Source organism: Marmota marmota, unplaced genomic scaffold (assembly GCF_001458135.2).
Source record: "Marmota marmota marmota unplaced genomic scaffold, marMar, whole genome shotgun sequence".
NCBI lineage: Eukaryota > Metazoa > Chordata > Mammalia > Rodentia > Sciuridae > Marmota > Marmota marmota.
Genome location: NW_026000108.1, coordinates 5,836,592 through 5,853,467, shown reverse-complemented (window position 1 = coordinate 5,853,467; position 16,876 = coordinate 5,836,592). Strand labels below are relative to the sequence as shown.

The 16,876-nt window shown below is 41.9% G+C and overlaps 1 protein-coding gene across 6 annotated transcripts in view; it reads right to left on the bottom strand.

The window, feature by feature from the left end:
• The window catches only part of Stx18 (syntaxin 18), a 134,730-nt gene extending 121,984 nt beyond the window's left edge, over positions 1 to 12,746 (bottom strand). For 2 of the 6 annotated variants that reach the window (XM_048784169.1, XM_015481944.2), the window contains exon 1: positions 12,219 to 12,746. In XM_048784169.1, the coding sequence (XP_048640126.1) occupies positions 12,219 to 12,386 (168 nt within the window). In that variant the 5' untranslated portion in view covers positions 12,387 to 12,746. Of the gene's footprint in view, positions 1 to 10,292; positions 10,385 to 12,218 lie in introns of all 6 variants that reach the window. The other 4 variants (XM_015481945.2, XM_015481946.2, XM_048784170.1 and 1 more) reach the window with 3 other exon arrangements.
• Positions 12,747 to 16,876: the final 4,130 nt, after the last annotated feature.

The following is a 16,876-nucleotide window of genomic DNA, read 5'->3' as shown; positions in this document are numbered from 1 at the left end:
GGTAGAGTACATGTTCAACAAGTGGTAGCTATTATTATCGTTTATTATTTTTAGAATGACAACCAGAAAGCTAAGACATTAACCCAACATTTGTGGATGATTTTCCTGTATAAGTTAAGAAAGTCTAAATTGGAAATCCAGTTGAGTTACAGGAAAATTACTCCCTTTACAAAAGGTTTTACCACAGACTTCCTTTAAATAGGGTCTCCTCCACTGCACATTTTAAATATAATTAGATACTGCTTACTCATGACATTTTTCTAATCAAAAGCTATTAATTCTCCAATTCCTACCACAAGTAAAAACTTGTCTGCTGGGAGCTTTACTTGTTCTGTTTTGTTTTCATTTCAGAAGTAGTATGTGTTCATTAAATAAATTCTGGATGACAGAAGAAGAAAAGATCACCCATAGACCAATCACCCAGAAGTAGCCATGTTTGACATTTTGGTATATTTCCTTCTAGTCAGTATTTCTACGCCTAGAGCCTTCTTTTTTTCTTTATTATTTGTTTTTGGTTTTGTATACATAGTTTTAATTATAACCTATAATAATAATATAAGCAATTATTTTTGTGTTATGACATATTCTTTGGTAAGCCATATTTACCTAATAATTTCTCTCTACCTGGGAAAATGCTAGGCATCTCTATGTAAAGTGGCAGCTCTGCTATCTGCCACCACAGTCACCACCATGACTATCATGAAAACTGCTGCTGCTTTTACTCAGAGACCTCCCACTTCTACAAGGTAAGACAACATTCCCTTTTCACTTTCTTCAGTCTTGCTTTTATAATTACAAACTGTAGTCCATTTATAAATTTATTTTCATATGTATCTCTTATGAGGTAAGGATGTAAAACAAACTTTGCCCCCCCAAAAGGGCTAACTACCCCCAAACCATCATTGAATACTCCTTTTTTTAAACTGATTTACAATGCTCTCTTTAATATGAACAAAATTCACACACACACACACACACACACACACACACACAGAGGCCTAATAGGTCTCCCTGAATAAGTCATATGTGCATATCTTTACTATATTTTGGCTTTAAAATGTTCTTATATCTGATAAGACTAGTGTCCCTACTCCTCCTCCACTCTTTTTAAAAAAAATCAATTAGATATTCTCATTTCTTTTTTTCTAGATGAATTTCAGAACTACTTTCAGATTCACTCAAAAAAGTTCTGTTGGAATTCTGATCCACGCTGTATTAAATTTACAAATTAATTTAGGAACAGCTGATCCCTTTGCTACACTTTTCCTTCTATTCCAGGTATACAATAGGTTTCTACTTAGTCGTCCTCTGCATCTGTTTGCAAAGTTTCGCAGTTCACCTGGGTCATCAGCATTTCTTTTAAAGTTATTACTAGAAATCCTTTGTGTTACTACTCTAAATGTTTCCATTGCATTTTAAGTGGTCATTAAACAGATACAGGATCACCACTGAAGTATGTACACTTGGTTTTGTCTGAAGGCTCTCAAGGCCTTCTGTAATCAGGCCTCCCTGGACTTACTTCGCATCCTCTGGCTTGAAAAAAATGGCCTCCCCGCAACTGCACTTGCTCTCTAGTCTGTTCCCCCCAGAAGTGTCCCTCACTAATCTGACCCCAGTCACCCCCTTTCCTATGCTCATCCAGTAAGTTGTAACACATTGAATACTTTCAAATAACTAAGTGGTAATTTTCCTCAACTTTCTATTTATTCTATTGAAGAATAAACACAAACTGAATTTATATTTTTTGTCTTTTTAAGAGATTATGAAAAATTTGAAACAAATTTGGTAAAAATGAAGTTTTGTTTAAAACAGCAATAAACTGGAAGCAATCTAAATGTCTCTCAACAGGCATTCAGGTAAATCAATTATGTGATATTATTTTTAATGGCCAGGCAGCCAAACAAATTGATGATACAGAGTAATATGGAATGACACCAAAAAATGTCCACAATAATATAGTGTTAAATGATCAAGAAAAGAAGATGGAGTAAGAAGAGAAGGATTGCAAAAATCCTGTTTTTGTTTAATAGATAAAACGTTTGGAGACTTATACACTAAAATTGTAACAATGGATATTTCTGGCTTACAGCACCAAATATGAACTTTATGTCCTTCCTTATTCTGTTTAATGAGCATTTAACTACTTTTATAACCAGATTTAAAGAGAGTCAACTTTGAAAATGTATCCTGCAGACAACTGCCCATTGTAAGAAATATATTTAAGTATTAAGTACAGTATTAAGTACATTTGTAAAATCATACAAAATGCCACCTTTAACAAAAAAAATTTCTTATCTAGATGAAAAATTCTAAGTACACAGGGCCTCAGGGAGAATATCACAAGGCAAAGGGCATTATTATTGCAAAAAGCATCTAAAAAGATATTCTAGGAATTGCAGAGAGAAGAGTACTGAATCACAGAGAGATCCTACTGGTCTTAAGGACCATCCAGCCAAATCCTCTAACTAAACAAGAACAGTGAGGCTCAAAAAGGCCTGGCAGTTCTTCAAGATCACATCATTAAAAGTACCAAGCTGCAAAAAGTACTTTAAATTCAAAATATACATTCTTTAATTCCTTTATCAACTGCTCTGAGTTAAGATATGCTGTCACCTATCTCTGCTTGGACTACAGGATTTGTTGCTGGTGAAGATATCCAAGAAAAGGTGAATGTTCATTTTACTAGCTTTCTTATCATTTGGCTACACATTGGGTAGAAATGTATTTAACACTGTGAAGTGAAAAGACTCTCTTGGTTAAATGTGGCTTATGAGTTCCATAAGAACATTTCAACAAACATGTTAGCTGTGATCTGTAGGAGGTGGCAAATTATAGTATTCCCAGACTTGAGAACTGGAAAGCCAGAACTGGAAAGTTGGGCCTCTTTTTTCTTTTCCTTTTTTTTTTAGTTGTAGGTGGACACAATACCTTTATTTTTTATGTGGTACTGAAGATCGAATCCAGTGCCTCACACATGCCAGGAGAGCAGTCTACCACTGAGCCACAGCCCCAGCCCAAGCCAGACCTCTTTTTAAAGTCAATTTTAAACCTAATGTTTTGAACATAAACAGTTTTTATACCTTAAGCTGTAATGAACATCTGCAGACTTCACTGATACTTTACCCACCAGAGGGAGCAGATGTGGATTTCCACAGAAGAAACTTTAAACATCTAATTTACATGAATTCTAGAATCATATTATTGATATAATACAATCAATCAATATTATATAATCATTTAATATTATATTTCTATTCCCCCAAAATGGGAAAAAATAAATGAGATCAGGTATAATAGAGTTTCCAACTTATTGCAGAAGCTCAAAAACGATTTGATTTTCCAAAATTTGTAACCTTCTAAGTATTGGTTATAGTGTTCAAAATAAATGAACAAACTGGTACAGTCATCCCTCTTCCATATCTGCAGGGGATCAGTTCCTGAACTCCTGTGGATACCAAAATCAACAGATCCTCCAATTCTTTATATAAAGTGGCACAGTAGCTGCATACAACCTAAGCACATTGTCCTCTATTGTAAATCTAAATATTTTATTCCTAATACAATATAAATGCTATGTAAATAGTTGTTGTATTGTTCAGGGAATAATGACAAGGAAAAAAGTCTGTACGTGTTCTGTACAGATGCGATTTTTAAAAATCTTTTCAGTTCTCAGTTGGTTGAATTCACAGATGCAGATGGCAGATATGGAGGGTCAACTGCTTTCTGACTTACAAGCTGATGTAAGCTTGATTGACAGCTGCCCTTATGGATGGTTCTATCTGAACATGTACACAAATCTGATTCCAATATGAAACCAGACCATGAATGGGGAGAATTTCACTAAAAATGTCACACTGAGGGAACCTATTTCAGCATCCCTACCCTAAGAGCTGATACGCTGAACTGCTGATACCTGCCAACTAGAAGTAAGGAAAGGGAGAATTCCTTGACCCACCATAGACTCTATTTGGAATGAAGGAGGAATTCAGCCAACAATCTCCAAGAACCATGCTTCCCCAACGTAATGCAACCGCCACCACCAAGAGTTTCCTTTTAAAGCCAGCACAACTGAAAAGAACTGGAAGAACCTGGCATCCACACAGCCCTCAGGAGTCTCAATCCCCATCCATGTTCAGAGGAGTTAGATTTGTCTAGTACTTCCTGCCACAACAAACCAGGTCTAATGTGTTGCTGGACTGTGAGGCAGGTCTCAATCTCCCACAATAGGCATACATACCAGTTATCAATTTTGTATTAAATACAGCAATGCTGGAGAACCCCACTGGGTGCCAGTTATGCTCTCCAAACCACATTTGCCAGGAAGCACTGCCACTGAGCAGTCATCTACCACCTGCTTCTAAGTCCTCTGGGCTCTCAGACCTATTCTTTCCTGTTTAGAATTGAGAAAGTGAGCAACTGGCATCCAACTATAATTTTGAAAAAAAAAATGCAATTAGAATTTAATACGACTTAATTTTCCAGTCTTTCTACCTCTTACTCTAACTCCATTAATTATCCACTAAGTTTGCTGAGTCTAACTACTAGATACTAAATACAGGTTAACCATTCCTAACTTTAAAAATACAATATTTGAAACTTTTTGAATACAGGTATAACACCACAGGTAGAAAATTCCACATGACTTCATATTATGAGATGTAGTCAAAATGCAGGTGTACTAAAAAAATCGACTTCTGACTATGCGAGTAAAGCATATTTTGTTTTTAGAGTTAGGTTCCATCCCCAAGATATCTTATTATGTATATTCAATTATTCCCAAGTCCAAGAACTCTAAAATCCTAAATACTTCTGGCCCCAAGCCCTAAAGAGAAGGGAAACTTGACCTGCACTGACTTCATCTCCCTTTCCTGTCTATTCCTACTATCACTGGCTCCTCAGCTTTCACCTGACTTAATGCAACAGCCTCCTAATTAGCTCTCTATGTCACACTCCAAAGTGATCGTCAATATTGCTACTGATTACTTTTAAACATGAACAATCCTTTAATGCCTCACTTGTAAAACTCAGAGCCTAACACCCAAACTCCTTATGCTGCTGAAAATGCTCTAACCCAAGAGCCAGCAAACTTTCTCTAAAGGGTCCTGCAGTCCACACTTTAGGCTTTGCAGGCCTTTGCAGGCCACCACACTGCTGCTGCAGTATAAAAGCATCCATGGTCTGTATGTAAATGAATGAACACAACCACATTATAATAAAACTTTATTTACAGGAACAGGCAGTGAGCTGGATTTGGTCTGCAGACCCAAAGTTTGCACCTTTCCTCTAACCTAATCCAGAACCACCTCATCTCCCAGCCAGCGCCTGAACTCTCACCCTGGCCTTCTCTAATAGATGACTCTCATCACACCAGTCTTGCCTCTGCTCCCCCAGTCAGCCTGCTGTGTGCTTCACTGTCCTTGATCACTCTTCCCTCTCCAGGAATGTGACTGATCCTTCCTAGGTCTGGTGGCAGGGTTCACAGCCTTCATAGCTCAGTTGGATTCTTGCTCACTCCAAGGGTTCCACGAATTCTTCCCAAAGAGTTAGTTATCCTTTATATGCACTTTCAAAAGGCTGGGACATATGTCTCATTGTTCTTTGTGCCCTCACAGTGCCTGATATACATCCCATGTTCAATGCTTACTGGATAATGGAATGAATCAATTACTAAATAAATATAATTTCAAAAGTTGCAATTCTCACAAGTCCTGGGTAAAATTCAGAAGTGCAAACTATACAAAGGGCTCACTATTATATCATGAAGTCTCTGAGCATGGTTATGGTATACACTCAGCTATTACAATCCATAAAAACACAGCATCATGAAGCTAAAAAGGCTTTGGAAGCACCAATGTGGAAGTTTTTATACTCTGCTTCTGAGTCCTGTGGTTAGTTTCTTAAGAAGAGTGGAAGGCAGGAGAAGAGGATGGCTCATGAATACCTTCTCCCAAGCCCTCTACCCCAGCTTCAACCAAAGCTACTTCTCTTCTTTGCAAATAGGTTTCTGCCACATGTTTTTTTTAAGATCTATGATTCAACACACTCATGCTTGGTTTGCAAACTGCCCACTGGACCTAAATTGCTTCCCAATCTCTTCCTGTAATCTGGCCTATCTCTTGCCTTTCCTGTTTTTCACTTATCTTTTCTGTCTGTTGCCCGGGGCTGCTTCTTTGAATCATGTTCCCTACCTGAAATCCCAATTTTACTATGATTACATTCAGTCCTTGGACAATGTACATTTCCAGCTACCCTAGGTAATAATCCAGGCAGTACCAACTCACCCTTTGGGCCCCAAATTAAGTCAACACTGCCCTGAGAAAGAAATTAGGAGGACCTGGAAAGTTAATGCTAGGAGAGTTACATCTGTCAGTCACATCTAATTCACTGCACTCCCTAGGTCTGTTTCTCTTCAACAGACTGTGAACTCTTTGAGGGAAGAACTAAACCTTAGCAACAAAATTAAAGATACTATTTATGTAATATCTACTCCACAGATACTGGGCTAAGTGAAAATGTATATTGTGTAGCATTCAGGCTCATGGTAGGAGTGTACATTTTTACAACTGGAAGGGAGCCTTGGATAGAGATCATCTAGTCCTCAAAGAGAAAGCTAAGAGACACAGTAGATTAGCACTTAACTCAAGAAATAATGTATTGAGTGCCTACACCCTGCACTGTTCTAGAAGCCACAGATTCAGTGCAGACCACATATAGCCTTCATTTTCAGGAAGCATATATTCTAGTAGATAAACAATAAATAAATAGCCATATGTTAGGTTTACAATGAAATAAAACATCGTAAGGGAAAGAAAAGGGGTATCAGGGAAGTCAAAGAAGGCCTTGATTGAAGAAACTTGAAGTTAACAGAGATCAAACCACGTGGAATCCGGGAGAAGAGTTCCAGGTAGAAGCAATACTGCAAAGACCCTGAGGTTGGAATGTGCCTTGTGCAGGTGAAAGCAACCAAGAAGCCAGGATAGTCAAAGTAGAAATGCAAGAGGAAGGTGAGAGGAAACGAGGTCAGAGAAGGAGTGGACTAAATCATGTTGACTCTGAACCACCTTAAGAACTCTGAATTTCAGCCAGGAACTAGAGATCAATTCCTAAGAATAAATAAGTAAATAAATGAAATTTAGTTTTCACAAAAGCAAGGCATAATAAACAAAGAACTCTCATCTGTATGCATGATTTGAACACAGCCTGCTCAGCAACTCAGAATCACTATGATCTTATTCACAAAACATCTTTGTTTCACCAGAAATCCCTACAGTTATCTAGTTATTAACATGGTGACTGAAGCCCAAAAAGATTATGCAGCAGCCCAATTCACGGCTGACTTCCTGTTCAGAGCCCCTGCTGCCTCTGGAAATGCAGCTGGACTGTTTACAGGGGTCCTGGTTACCTGGGTGGCAGCTTTCCCTAGCCTCTGAAACCTTTATAGATCAGTAAGAGAAAAGCTGCCACTCTTCAGCATCTCAGGCCCTTCCCTACTCCCAAAGCCTGTCATTATAAACCCACAGATCTAAGTTCTCATTCCCCGTGGAGTTGAAGACAACCAGCAGGTGAGATAAAAGCATGTCGGGCACTGTGGCAGGACAGGAAGGGAGACGGTTGCTGGTTGGTCTGCCTTCTGTCTTGTACTCCCTACTCCCAGAAATAGCACTCCTTTTCCACAGTTCTAGTGAGGCTGGAATCACTGTACTCAAGCCACCTATTGGCCACAGATTGAGGTGGACATATGATGATCTGATCAATTAAAGAACTTACCCCTCTGGCCAGAGGTCTACAAGAGAGGATTCAGAATCATAACAGAACCAATTAAGAGTCTATTCCTGGAGTTTATGCACAAGAGCTAGAGAAATCAGCTCAGAGTGTGGATTTCCCGGTTATATTAATTTATATTAAGAAACTATCACTTGCAACTCAAAGAATTCAGACCCACACAGAATACCTTTTCTCATTCCATCTGCCTAACCACCTTCTAAGGTTGCTACTACTCTATTTTAGAAGTGAAGAAATTGAAGTTAAGTAACTTACCAAATTCATACAAGTTGTAAGAGGTACTCAAATTCTGTCTCTGCTCCAAGTCCCATTTCCTATTAGCCCAAGAAGAAATTGCCACTCAAAAGCAACGGAATTTTTTATTTATAAATTATAGTGGATATTTAAGGGAGGAGGGTGAAATAACATCAACCTGGGTTAAAGGACCTGGCTTCAACTTCTGGCTGTGCTCCAGGACCTCAGCTGTGTAACTTTGGGCCAGTCATTTTACTTCCTTACCTGAGTGTTAGCCTTCACATCTATAAAAGGATAAGCCTGGACAAGATAAACTCGAGGTTCTTCCTTTTTTAATTTTTTTTTGGGGGGGGGTGTGCTATACTAGAAATTGAACCTCGGGCCTCATGCATGCTGTGGGAGCACTCTACCACTCTACCTCCCCAGCCCTTAAGATCTTTTGAAGGTTTTGTTTTGTTAGTCCATGGTTCTGCTTTAGTCATACAATTAAGTTTTAACCATATGTCAAGTAAGATGCCAGGCAGATTGCAATTGAATATCAAGTCCAACAGTTGGTAATGGCTCCTGGGACACAAAGTCAAAGGACCCACTGGGAAATGAGCACTGGCTTATGTGGCCGCTGGGGAGGAGAGAGAGGAACAATGGCACCCTCACCACACACATGCCAAGGCTGACAGAGTTTCACCATGGCACAAAAACGCCTTTCTGAGTACACCCAGTACTTCTGCTCCACCACAGGTGCTGTCTGCACCTACACAGGATTCACTCACTCCTTCAGGCACTTTCTTGGCTTTCCTTCACAAGCAAGCAACGAAAGTACAAGACAGCTAAGTGGTTTTGCAGACTACAGCTTGGAGCCATTGAAGAAAATATGTCTACACATCCTACATGAGTGGAGGGAGTTAGTGTTGAGAACAAGAAGAATCAGTATCCTTCCTTATATTCATAATCTCATGAGATCCCAATAATGAGCTTGTGGTTTAAGTACAGTAAAATCAAGCCCTTTTTATAGAAGTGAGACTCAGATAATACAGCCCAAATTCACCCATATCTAAGTAGCAGAATCCATATTTGAATCTAAGCCCCAATTCTATTTGTAATCCCATGGTCTTCATCAGTCCCATGCTCCGAGTGAGTTAACTAATCAACTCTCAGTGCAAACTGGTATATTCATCATTACACAGAGTTGTTCAAATAATATAAGTTCCTCCCCCCAAATCTGAAATGCCATTACTGTTGGTTTGTAATTTAATGGGCTGGCATGCATTTCAGTCCCAATTACTGATATAAATTATGCAAAACATAAATTAAATTTATATTAGCAAATTTAGCAAAACTGAACATAAAAGTTAAATATTTAAAGGAATGATGGAGAAGAAACCAGCCTGAGGGAGGGAAAAAGATCTAATTTCAACACATATGTTAAACTTAATATACTTTCTACAAGGATTCAGTGAGATGGAAATCTGACATCAGGCATGTTTTGTCCAAAATGAGGAATAGAAGAACTGAAACTGAAGTAGGTAAAATGTATCCTAGAAATAACAGCAATGCTTCAAGGAAGGCAGTTAGCAAAGTGCATTATTATAACTTGCTACATTTCCTTATGTCTGACAATGAAGCTAAACCCAAAATAGAGTATGTCCTCCTAGTACCAACCAGACTTTGTGTGTGTGTGTGTGTGTGTATATGTGTGTATATGTGTGTGTGTGTTTGTGGTACTAGGGATTGAACCCAGGGCCTTGTGCATGTAAGGCAAGCACTCTACCAACTAAGCTATATCCCCAGCCCCCAACCAGACTTTTATGTGTAGGTAATCCAGTTCAAACAAAATGCCAACCACACCTTGACACACCAGACTGTGGTGAAAGCACAGGACTCCATCACTGACTCTCTATTGTAAGTTTCACAAGGAAAACAGGGAAGAGCTGCAAGAAGAGTAATGCCCAAAACAGCTACAATATCAAATCGAAATTCCTCAAGAGAATGCAAGTTTTTCCCATGTCAAAAAGGGATGTGGCTGCATTTAATTCAGCCCATGTCCCTACTTACAGAATCTCAAGCCTTGATATTCTCCCACTTCATTAAATAAAAGAACTGAAACTTTCAGGGACACGCAGTCTAACCCTGTGAACAGGTACAAAATTCTCAAATATTTCTGACAAACAGCCATCCTTCTGTATAATTTCCTCCAGGGACAGGGAATTCCAGCACTCAGTACCATGTCACTATCCCTGAGGCCTGTTAACTCAAAATAATCTCAAGCACACTCTCACCATTCAGGGAAAGGTCCAAACGGTCACAGGGCTCTCCACAGGGCTCACCAAGCAAACTGCGCTTCTCACCTCTGTAGTTCCCAATTCTATACCTGATCAGGACCCGAAAACAGTGCAGTATTAATAAACCAGTTTTTTTCAGAAAGGACCTTCCAAAAGCCAAAACTGTGATCTTCATACCACAGTTCCATTAAAGGAACTCAGGAACAGCCTGGGCCAAACTGAGAGTCAAAATGCTGTATTTTCCCTTCCTCTCATTTCAACCTGGGAAGCTCCCCTTTGAGATGTCTATTGTTATCTCTCTTTCTCTCTCTCTCTCTCTCTCTCACATGCACATAATCAATGCAGTTTTGTAAGTCTTTTGTTTAAAGCGGAAGAAAAAATAGGAAGGGACCATCTTATAGATAAATAAACAAGGATCATAAAAGTTGCTTAATAATATCCTACAGCTAATAGTTGCTGGGTTAAGACAAAAATCTGGTCCATTGGGCCTTCTCCTGTGCTTACATGGACCATACAACTCTCACTGACCTTAGGACAAGGCACAAACTCCACAGAGTGATCTCCAAGATCCATCAAGATGTCTTCCCCCCCCCCACCAATTGCCTGCTACTCCACTCCAATTTATCTAAATGTGCCAAATTCGACTCACATTCAAATGTTTATTAAACTAACTTAGGTTAGCCTACCTCACACCTTTGTGCATACTACTCTCTTAGCCCAAGATGCCCTTCCCCACTTTATCTGCACTGGAACCAACAATTCCTCTCCTAGATTTTGTTTCAGATATCATTGTCCCTATAAAAACTTCCCAGGTTCTCAGACAGAACTGACACTTTCTTCTTTGTGCCCTCCACAACACCTGTAAGGCTTGTTGCACCTGTTTTGTTTATATGGCTGTGTCCTCCATTGATCATTTTATATCATACTACTCTAAGATGGTACTAGTCTAGTTCAGAAGTAGATGTGGAACAGATTTTTATTGATGGACAGTATTTATTTACCTGGTCCAATCCCCCATGTGATCATTGAACATCCTTTCAAAAACGCCATTAATTTGTGCTAACATATATTTTAAAAAGAGAGTGCCCCAAAGTGCCAAGCATTGGACTATGTGTCAAGCAGAGGTGAATGTGGAATTATATTGTGGAATTAATGAACCTTGAACTTCAGAGATCCCTCACTTGTACCTTGCAAAATTATGGACCTTTTTGTGTGATTCTGTATTTTTATTTATTAAAGAGGGAAGGCAGAGCTGTATAAGCTTTAGACCCCACAAAAACTAGAACCAACCTTGGTGCCAAAGATACTAAACTATATAAGGCAAACATTATCTTTCCCCTTACGGAGTTTCTGGTTTAGTGGGGAAAACAGACAACCGTTTGTCCATTCATTCATTCAAGGAACGTTTCCTAAGCAATGCCATGAGTCATGTGTCTGAGATGAAGCCAACACGTCCCTGCCCTGAAGGAGGAGGTTCCTGCTGTCAGGAAGAACGAAACCCTGCTGGGTCCAGGGACAGACAGCAGTTTAGAGGACTGGGTAACAGTGTCACCATTCTAAACTAGTCTCAGGAGGTGCTTGGTCCTGCCCCGAGGGAGGCAAAGGGAAGGGAAAGTGCAGCTGGAGTGGGTCGGGGAGGAGGCAGACAAGCCGACCGAAGAGGCCGCACGGAAAGTCAGCGCTGTGGGACGTGTCGCGGCTCAGGTCTCCGGGAATGGCGAGCTCACCGCACCGAGGAACCCGGGAACCTGGCGGGTTCCCAGACCGGCCTCCCCTTCCTCAAACAAGTCTGCCCTCCGGGCCACCGCCCTGACCCCGGGACCGCGTCCTCGCACCACGCCCACGCGGCCGGGTCTGCAGCGGGCCCGGGGTCCGTCGCCGTCCGCCCGATCTCGCCCGCCGTCGGCGTAACCACCGGCTCACCACTTCGCGGGCGCGGCTGGAGAAGTCGCCCTTGGGCCGGGGGCTCCGACGGAACAGCTCGTCGCGGCTGCCCTCGGGCCCGCCGCCCACCGCCACTCCCAACGCCTTGTTCCGCGTCTTCACGGTCTTGACGCTCGCCCGGAACAGCAGGGTGATGTCCACCGCCATGGTGACCCGCACCCGCGGCCCCACACCAGCCGGTCCACGTCAGCAGCCGGCGACCGCAGCGACAACCCGGCCACGGGAGGACCGTTCCGTTTCTGCACACTTCCGCCCGGCAACGGCGACGCGAGAAGAAAGGTTCCGACCTGCGCCCAGATCCTGCGGCTGGAGAAGAAAGGTTCCTGCCTCGGCCTGAGCCCGCGCGCTGGCGCACCTTCCTCCTCCTGCGAACCTCGGGTGGCCTGGCCGCGCACAGACTTCCGTGTGCCCCGGGAGCGAGAGGACCGGGGAGCCGAAAGGCCCGCTCCCTTGTCGTGGTCCCCTGACTGACAAACTGAGCCCAGGCGCTTCGGTTGCGGGCATGCGGAGGAGCGCCACCCTTGACCTTTGACTTCAGGGACTCACCTGAGCGGGACAGAGGCAGAGAGCGAGGACATCCGGCTGCAGGGAGAGCTTGGACCGTGCGGGTGTCCAAGAACCAGCCGCTTCTGCAAAACGAAGCCAGCACCTTCCTCCGAGTTTACTGAGAATAAAATGGGAAGACGCGTGTCGAGTGTTTCTAGGCTCCTAGTCAGTGTGGCCCGCTACGTTAGCCACCGCGTTGGTGATGTCAATGTTCTCAGGCTCATTACTTACGGTGAGGCAGAGACTATACAGAAGGCATCCCTGAGCGGAGAGCTGGGGATGAGTAGAAATTTAACCGACGCAAAAAAAAAAAAAAGTGATAACTCCCTGGTGTTCATCCCTGCTATATCGGTTTTAAATGTACCATCTTGAGTTATCGTTGTTTAAAATTGAATACAGTTTAGCCAATTAGGTTTCCCTGCATTTTTGGTTCATGGTTCAGTTTTAATTCAAGATCTCGTTGAGTCCAAGGCTTATTGTTTATGTTTTCCTTGGCCTTAAAGAGGAGGCACAACTGGAATGTGCATTAAAACTGGTTTTAATGGTCAACAAGATTAAGTTATTTTCCTAATAATACTAAGATGCTGTTTGCCTTTTCACTCTCATTTTCTCAGGAGTTGTGTAGCTGTGCTTTCCAGACTTTGATCTTTCAACAGACTAAATGCAGACCAGCTGTCTTCTATTAAGCCAGATTTCAGAGAGATTTGCAGAAATACAAATACCATTTTTCTTACCAATTTTTGTTGTTTTGGAAAATGTATTTTTTCAGAAAAAGATATCATTTATGTTGATATGTAATAGACATTGATTTTAGATGAGTAAAGACCTAAGTTTTTTATTTTATTTCAATATGATACATATCAATAGATAAAATCCATATAAACAAAAGTTGCTTAGGACCCTGAATAATTTTTGAATGTAAAGGAGTTCTGAGATCAAAACATTGAGAGCCAGTCTATTAAACAAATAAGTTTATAAGAAATAGATGTCAAGAAAATATACATTTACCAGCAAGGAGGAAGAAAAGGAATATTAAAATCCAGATTGCAGTCTCTTGGTCCTAACTGTATGAAGAAAATAAATTTCCATATGGCTTTCTTCCATCTATGAGAAAGAGAGAGTAAGAAAGAAATTACAAAATCTCTGCCAACAAGGATTCTGTCTTGCATAAATGGCCCTTTGTTTTGTGGAGACATTAATGAGTCTTTGGCTATGCAAAGGTAGGCCTGAGGCAGAGTTGAAGGAAAGAGAGTTAAATTGCTCTGCATAATAAACTGAGGGGGATTGAATTAGGGGAAAGCCAGGAAGCCAGACCCAAAGAGTGGGCCAGGAAAGTAGAAAGTAGGTAATCGGAGGGGACTTTGGGAGGAAGACTGAGCTCCACCAAACCTGCCTTGTGAGTGGTGCCTTGTGTGAATAGTGTATTGTGTGGTACGATTTGGGGGCAGAAAGGTAGGGACAAATATTTAAGTGAATAAAAACATAGAAGATAATGGTAGAAATGAGACACAAGTGCGCTCAAAACAGCAGATTATAAAATTTACAGATTACTTGAGGTTTCAAGTGACCATAAGTACACAAGATTTCCTAGAAAGTGCACAAACTAAAGGCCTCTTGTCCTGACCAACTGGCTTGTTCCACTCTGCTTTCTATTCTCCCGCTCTGCAGTGAGCCAGATGTTGTCCCCTCCAGAGCTCTTCAACCTCTAGGTTCCTAGAACACATGAATGTTAACATACTTGCATATGTAACAGTCAAGGTTCTTGCAATAAGCAGATGATCCGGGATTACCCAAGTGAGCCTTAAATCCAATAAGTGTCCTTATGAGATAAGAATTTGAGGATATAGAAAAAGGTAGATTGAGTTTCACAAGAAAAGTGCCCATGTGTGTTGGAATGCAGGAAATGCCTATGAACCTCTGAAATGCAAAACAAGTGTTCCTGAGCCACCCAGCTCCTGCCCTTGGCCTGAAATCTTGACCAATGCTCTTGCCCACATAAAGTAACGAGTGAGCCTATGGAGGTGCACACCTGTAATCCGAGCAGCTCTGGAGGCTGATGCAGGAGGATCTCAGAGGATCTCAAGTTTGAGGCCAGCCTCAGCTTAGCAAGGCCCTGTCTCAAAATAAAAACGGTTATGGATTTGGCTCATTGGTAGTGCCCCTGAATTCAATCCCCGTACCAAAAAAAAAAACAAAAAAAAGTAACTTGAGAACAATGAGCAAGTGGAAAAACTGGCACAAAATTGTGTGATCCACCCTGACTCCTCCTGTAGTTCAGCCCTAGCAACTGTCCCTCTATAAATAACACCCTACACCAAGGGGTGGCTAGCTCTCCCTTTGGAGATGGCCCATGTTCTCTCTTGACTCTGTATTCCTTGCTTTACCCCCAAAAGTTTCTCACTGTCAAGATGGCCGTCATTCTCCCTTGAATGTGTATTTCTTTTTAAAAATATTTTTTATTTGTTATTGATGTACCTTTATTTATTTATTTGCTTAAATGTGGTGCTGAGAATCTAACCCAGGGCCTCACACATGCTAGGCAAGCGCTCTACCACTGAGCCCCAGCCCCAGCCCTTGAATGCATATTTCTTTATCCCCCCAAATGTCTCTTTCCTGAGTTAGCCTACATTCTCCCTAGAATGTGTCTTCATAAATAAATCGGTGTCTCCAACTGACATGTGCTTAAATCTTCTTTTCTCCTGTATGCCAAGGACCCCACTTGTCCCAAGTCAAGGTCCCCCTCTCTGGGACTTCTCGTAACACTTAGAACAGAGAAGAGAAGTTCCTGTGCAGACACCCAGATATTGCTGACAACCACCGGAAGCTGGAGGAAGCAAGGGACATTTCTCCCGCTAGAGCCTCTGAAGGAAACATACCCCTGCCAACACTTTGATCTCAGACTTCACCCTCCAGGACTGTGAGAAATAAACTTCTGTTGTTTTAACTCACAAAGTTCGTTGTCATCTGGAAACTGCAGGAAACTAATGCACACCATAATTCCCTTCCCCTCCCATCCTTCCTTCTCAGATGGGCCTTCAGTTGGTCCTCAATCCCTGTATGGGCTCGTATTACCTTCACAAAGCCACCTTTACGGCCTGTATCTTTCTGGGTGTTGATCAAGTTCTTCAGCTGCTCTTCCTCTTGTTCTTTCCTGCCCCATCTCTTTGGTATCCCCACTATCCTTCATCCTTGGAGAATCATATCTGACCAGATATGATTCTCATATCAGAGCATATCTCCCTTATGCTCTATAGAAGGCCAGAGACCAGAATGAGCTGGAACTGACCAAAAAGAGTGCCAACAAGAGCTCCTTTAATGAAATCTGCATCACGAAGGATGTCCAGTGGCCACTGTCCATGCAGCAAATGCTGCCCTGTTACTCAGAAAGGGGGAGTTACTCAGAAAGGGGGAGGTACTCCGCTCTTGTTTCCAGCTTTCCTCATAAGCAGCTATTCAAGTGCAAAAGGCGGGAGGGAACTCGTCCATCTGGAAAGGTGCTCCACTTTGAGACGTTCAAGTGCTGGAAAAGAAAGCAGATGCTTGCCACACAGCCAAAGCCACCCTGGGTGTCAGTGAATGACAAGGTCCCACCAGAACCCGGTGGCCCAGAAAGCAAGCCAATTCCAAAGAAGGCACAGGATGAGAGAATAAGGAGCCACTTGACAGTAAGAGTCTCACAAAGGGACAAAACAGATCCCAAGCTTTGAGGATTCTCCTTCTGTCTTCCTGAGTCTATGTGACTAAATTTCAAGAGATGGAAAGAGCAAAGTTGGCAGGCATAATCTATGGTTTGAATTCTGCCAATCACATATCAGGTAATCACCATAGGAGCTTGGCTTGTTCAGAAAATTATCTTAAGACACGACCTGTGTGGTGAGACACAAGAGTGAACTGACCTGTTTTCAGGTAGCATTTCCTGTTATCAGCAGCGGCCTTGAGAAATAACCCCTCCTCCAATTCTAGGAACTCCTATTATCACCTGCTACCACATGTCTTCAGGAGTACCAAGCCCAGCAAGGACAGGGAGCTCAGGGTACTGTGCATACCGCTTGGCACTCCCTGAGAGTCAAGCTCTGACAGCCATCTCTCTC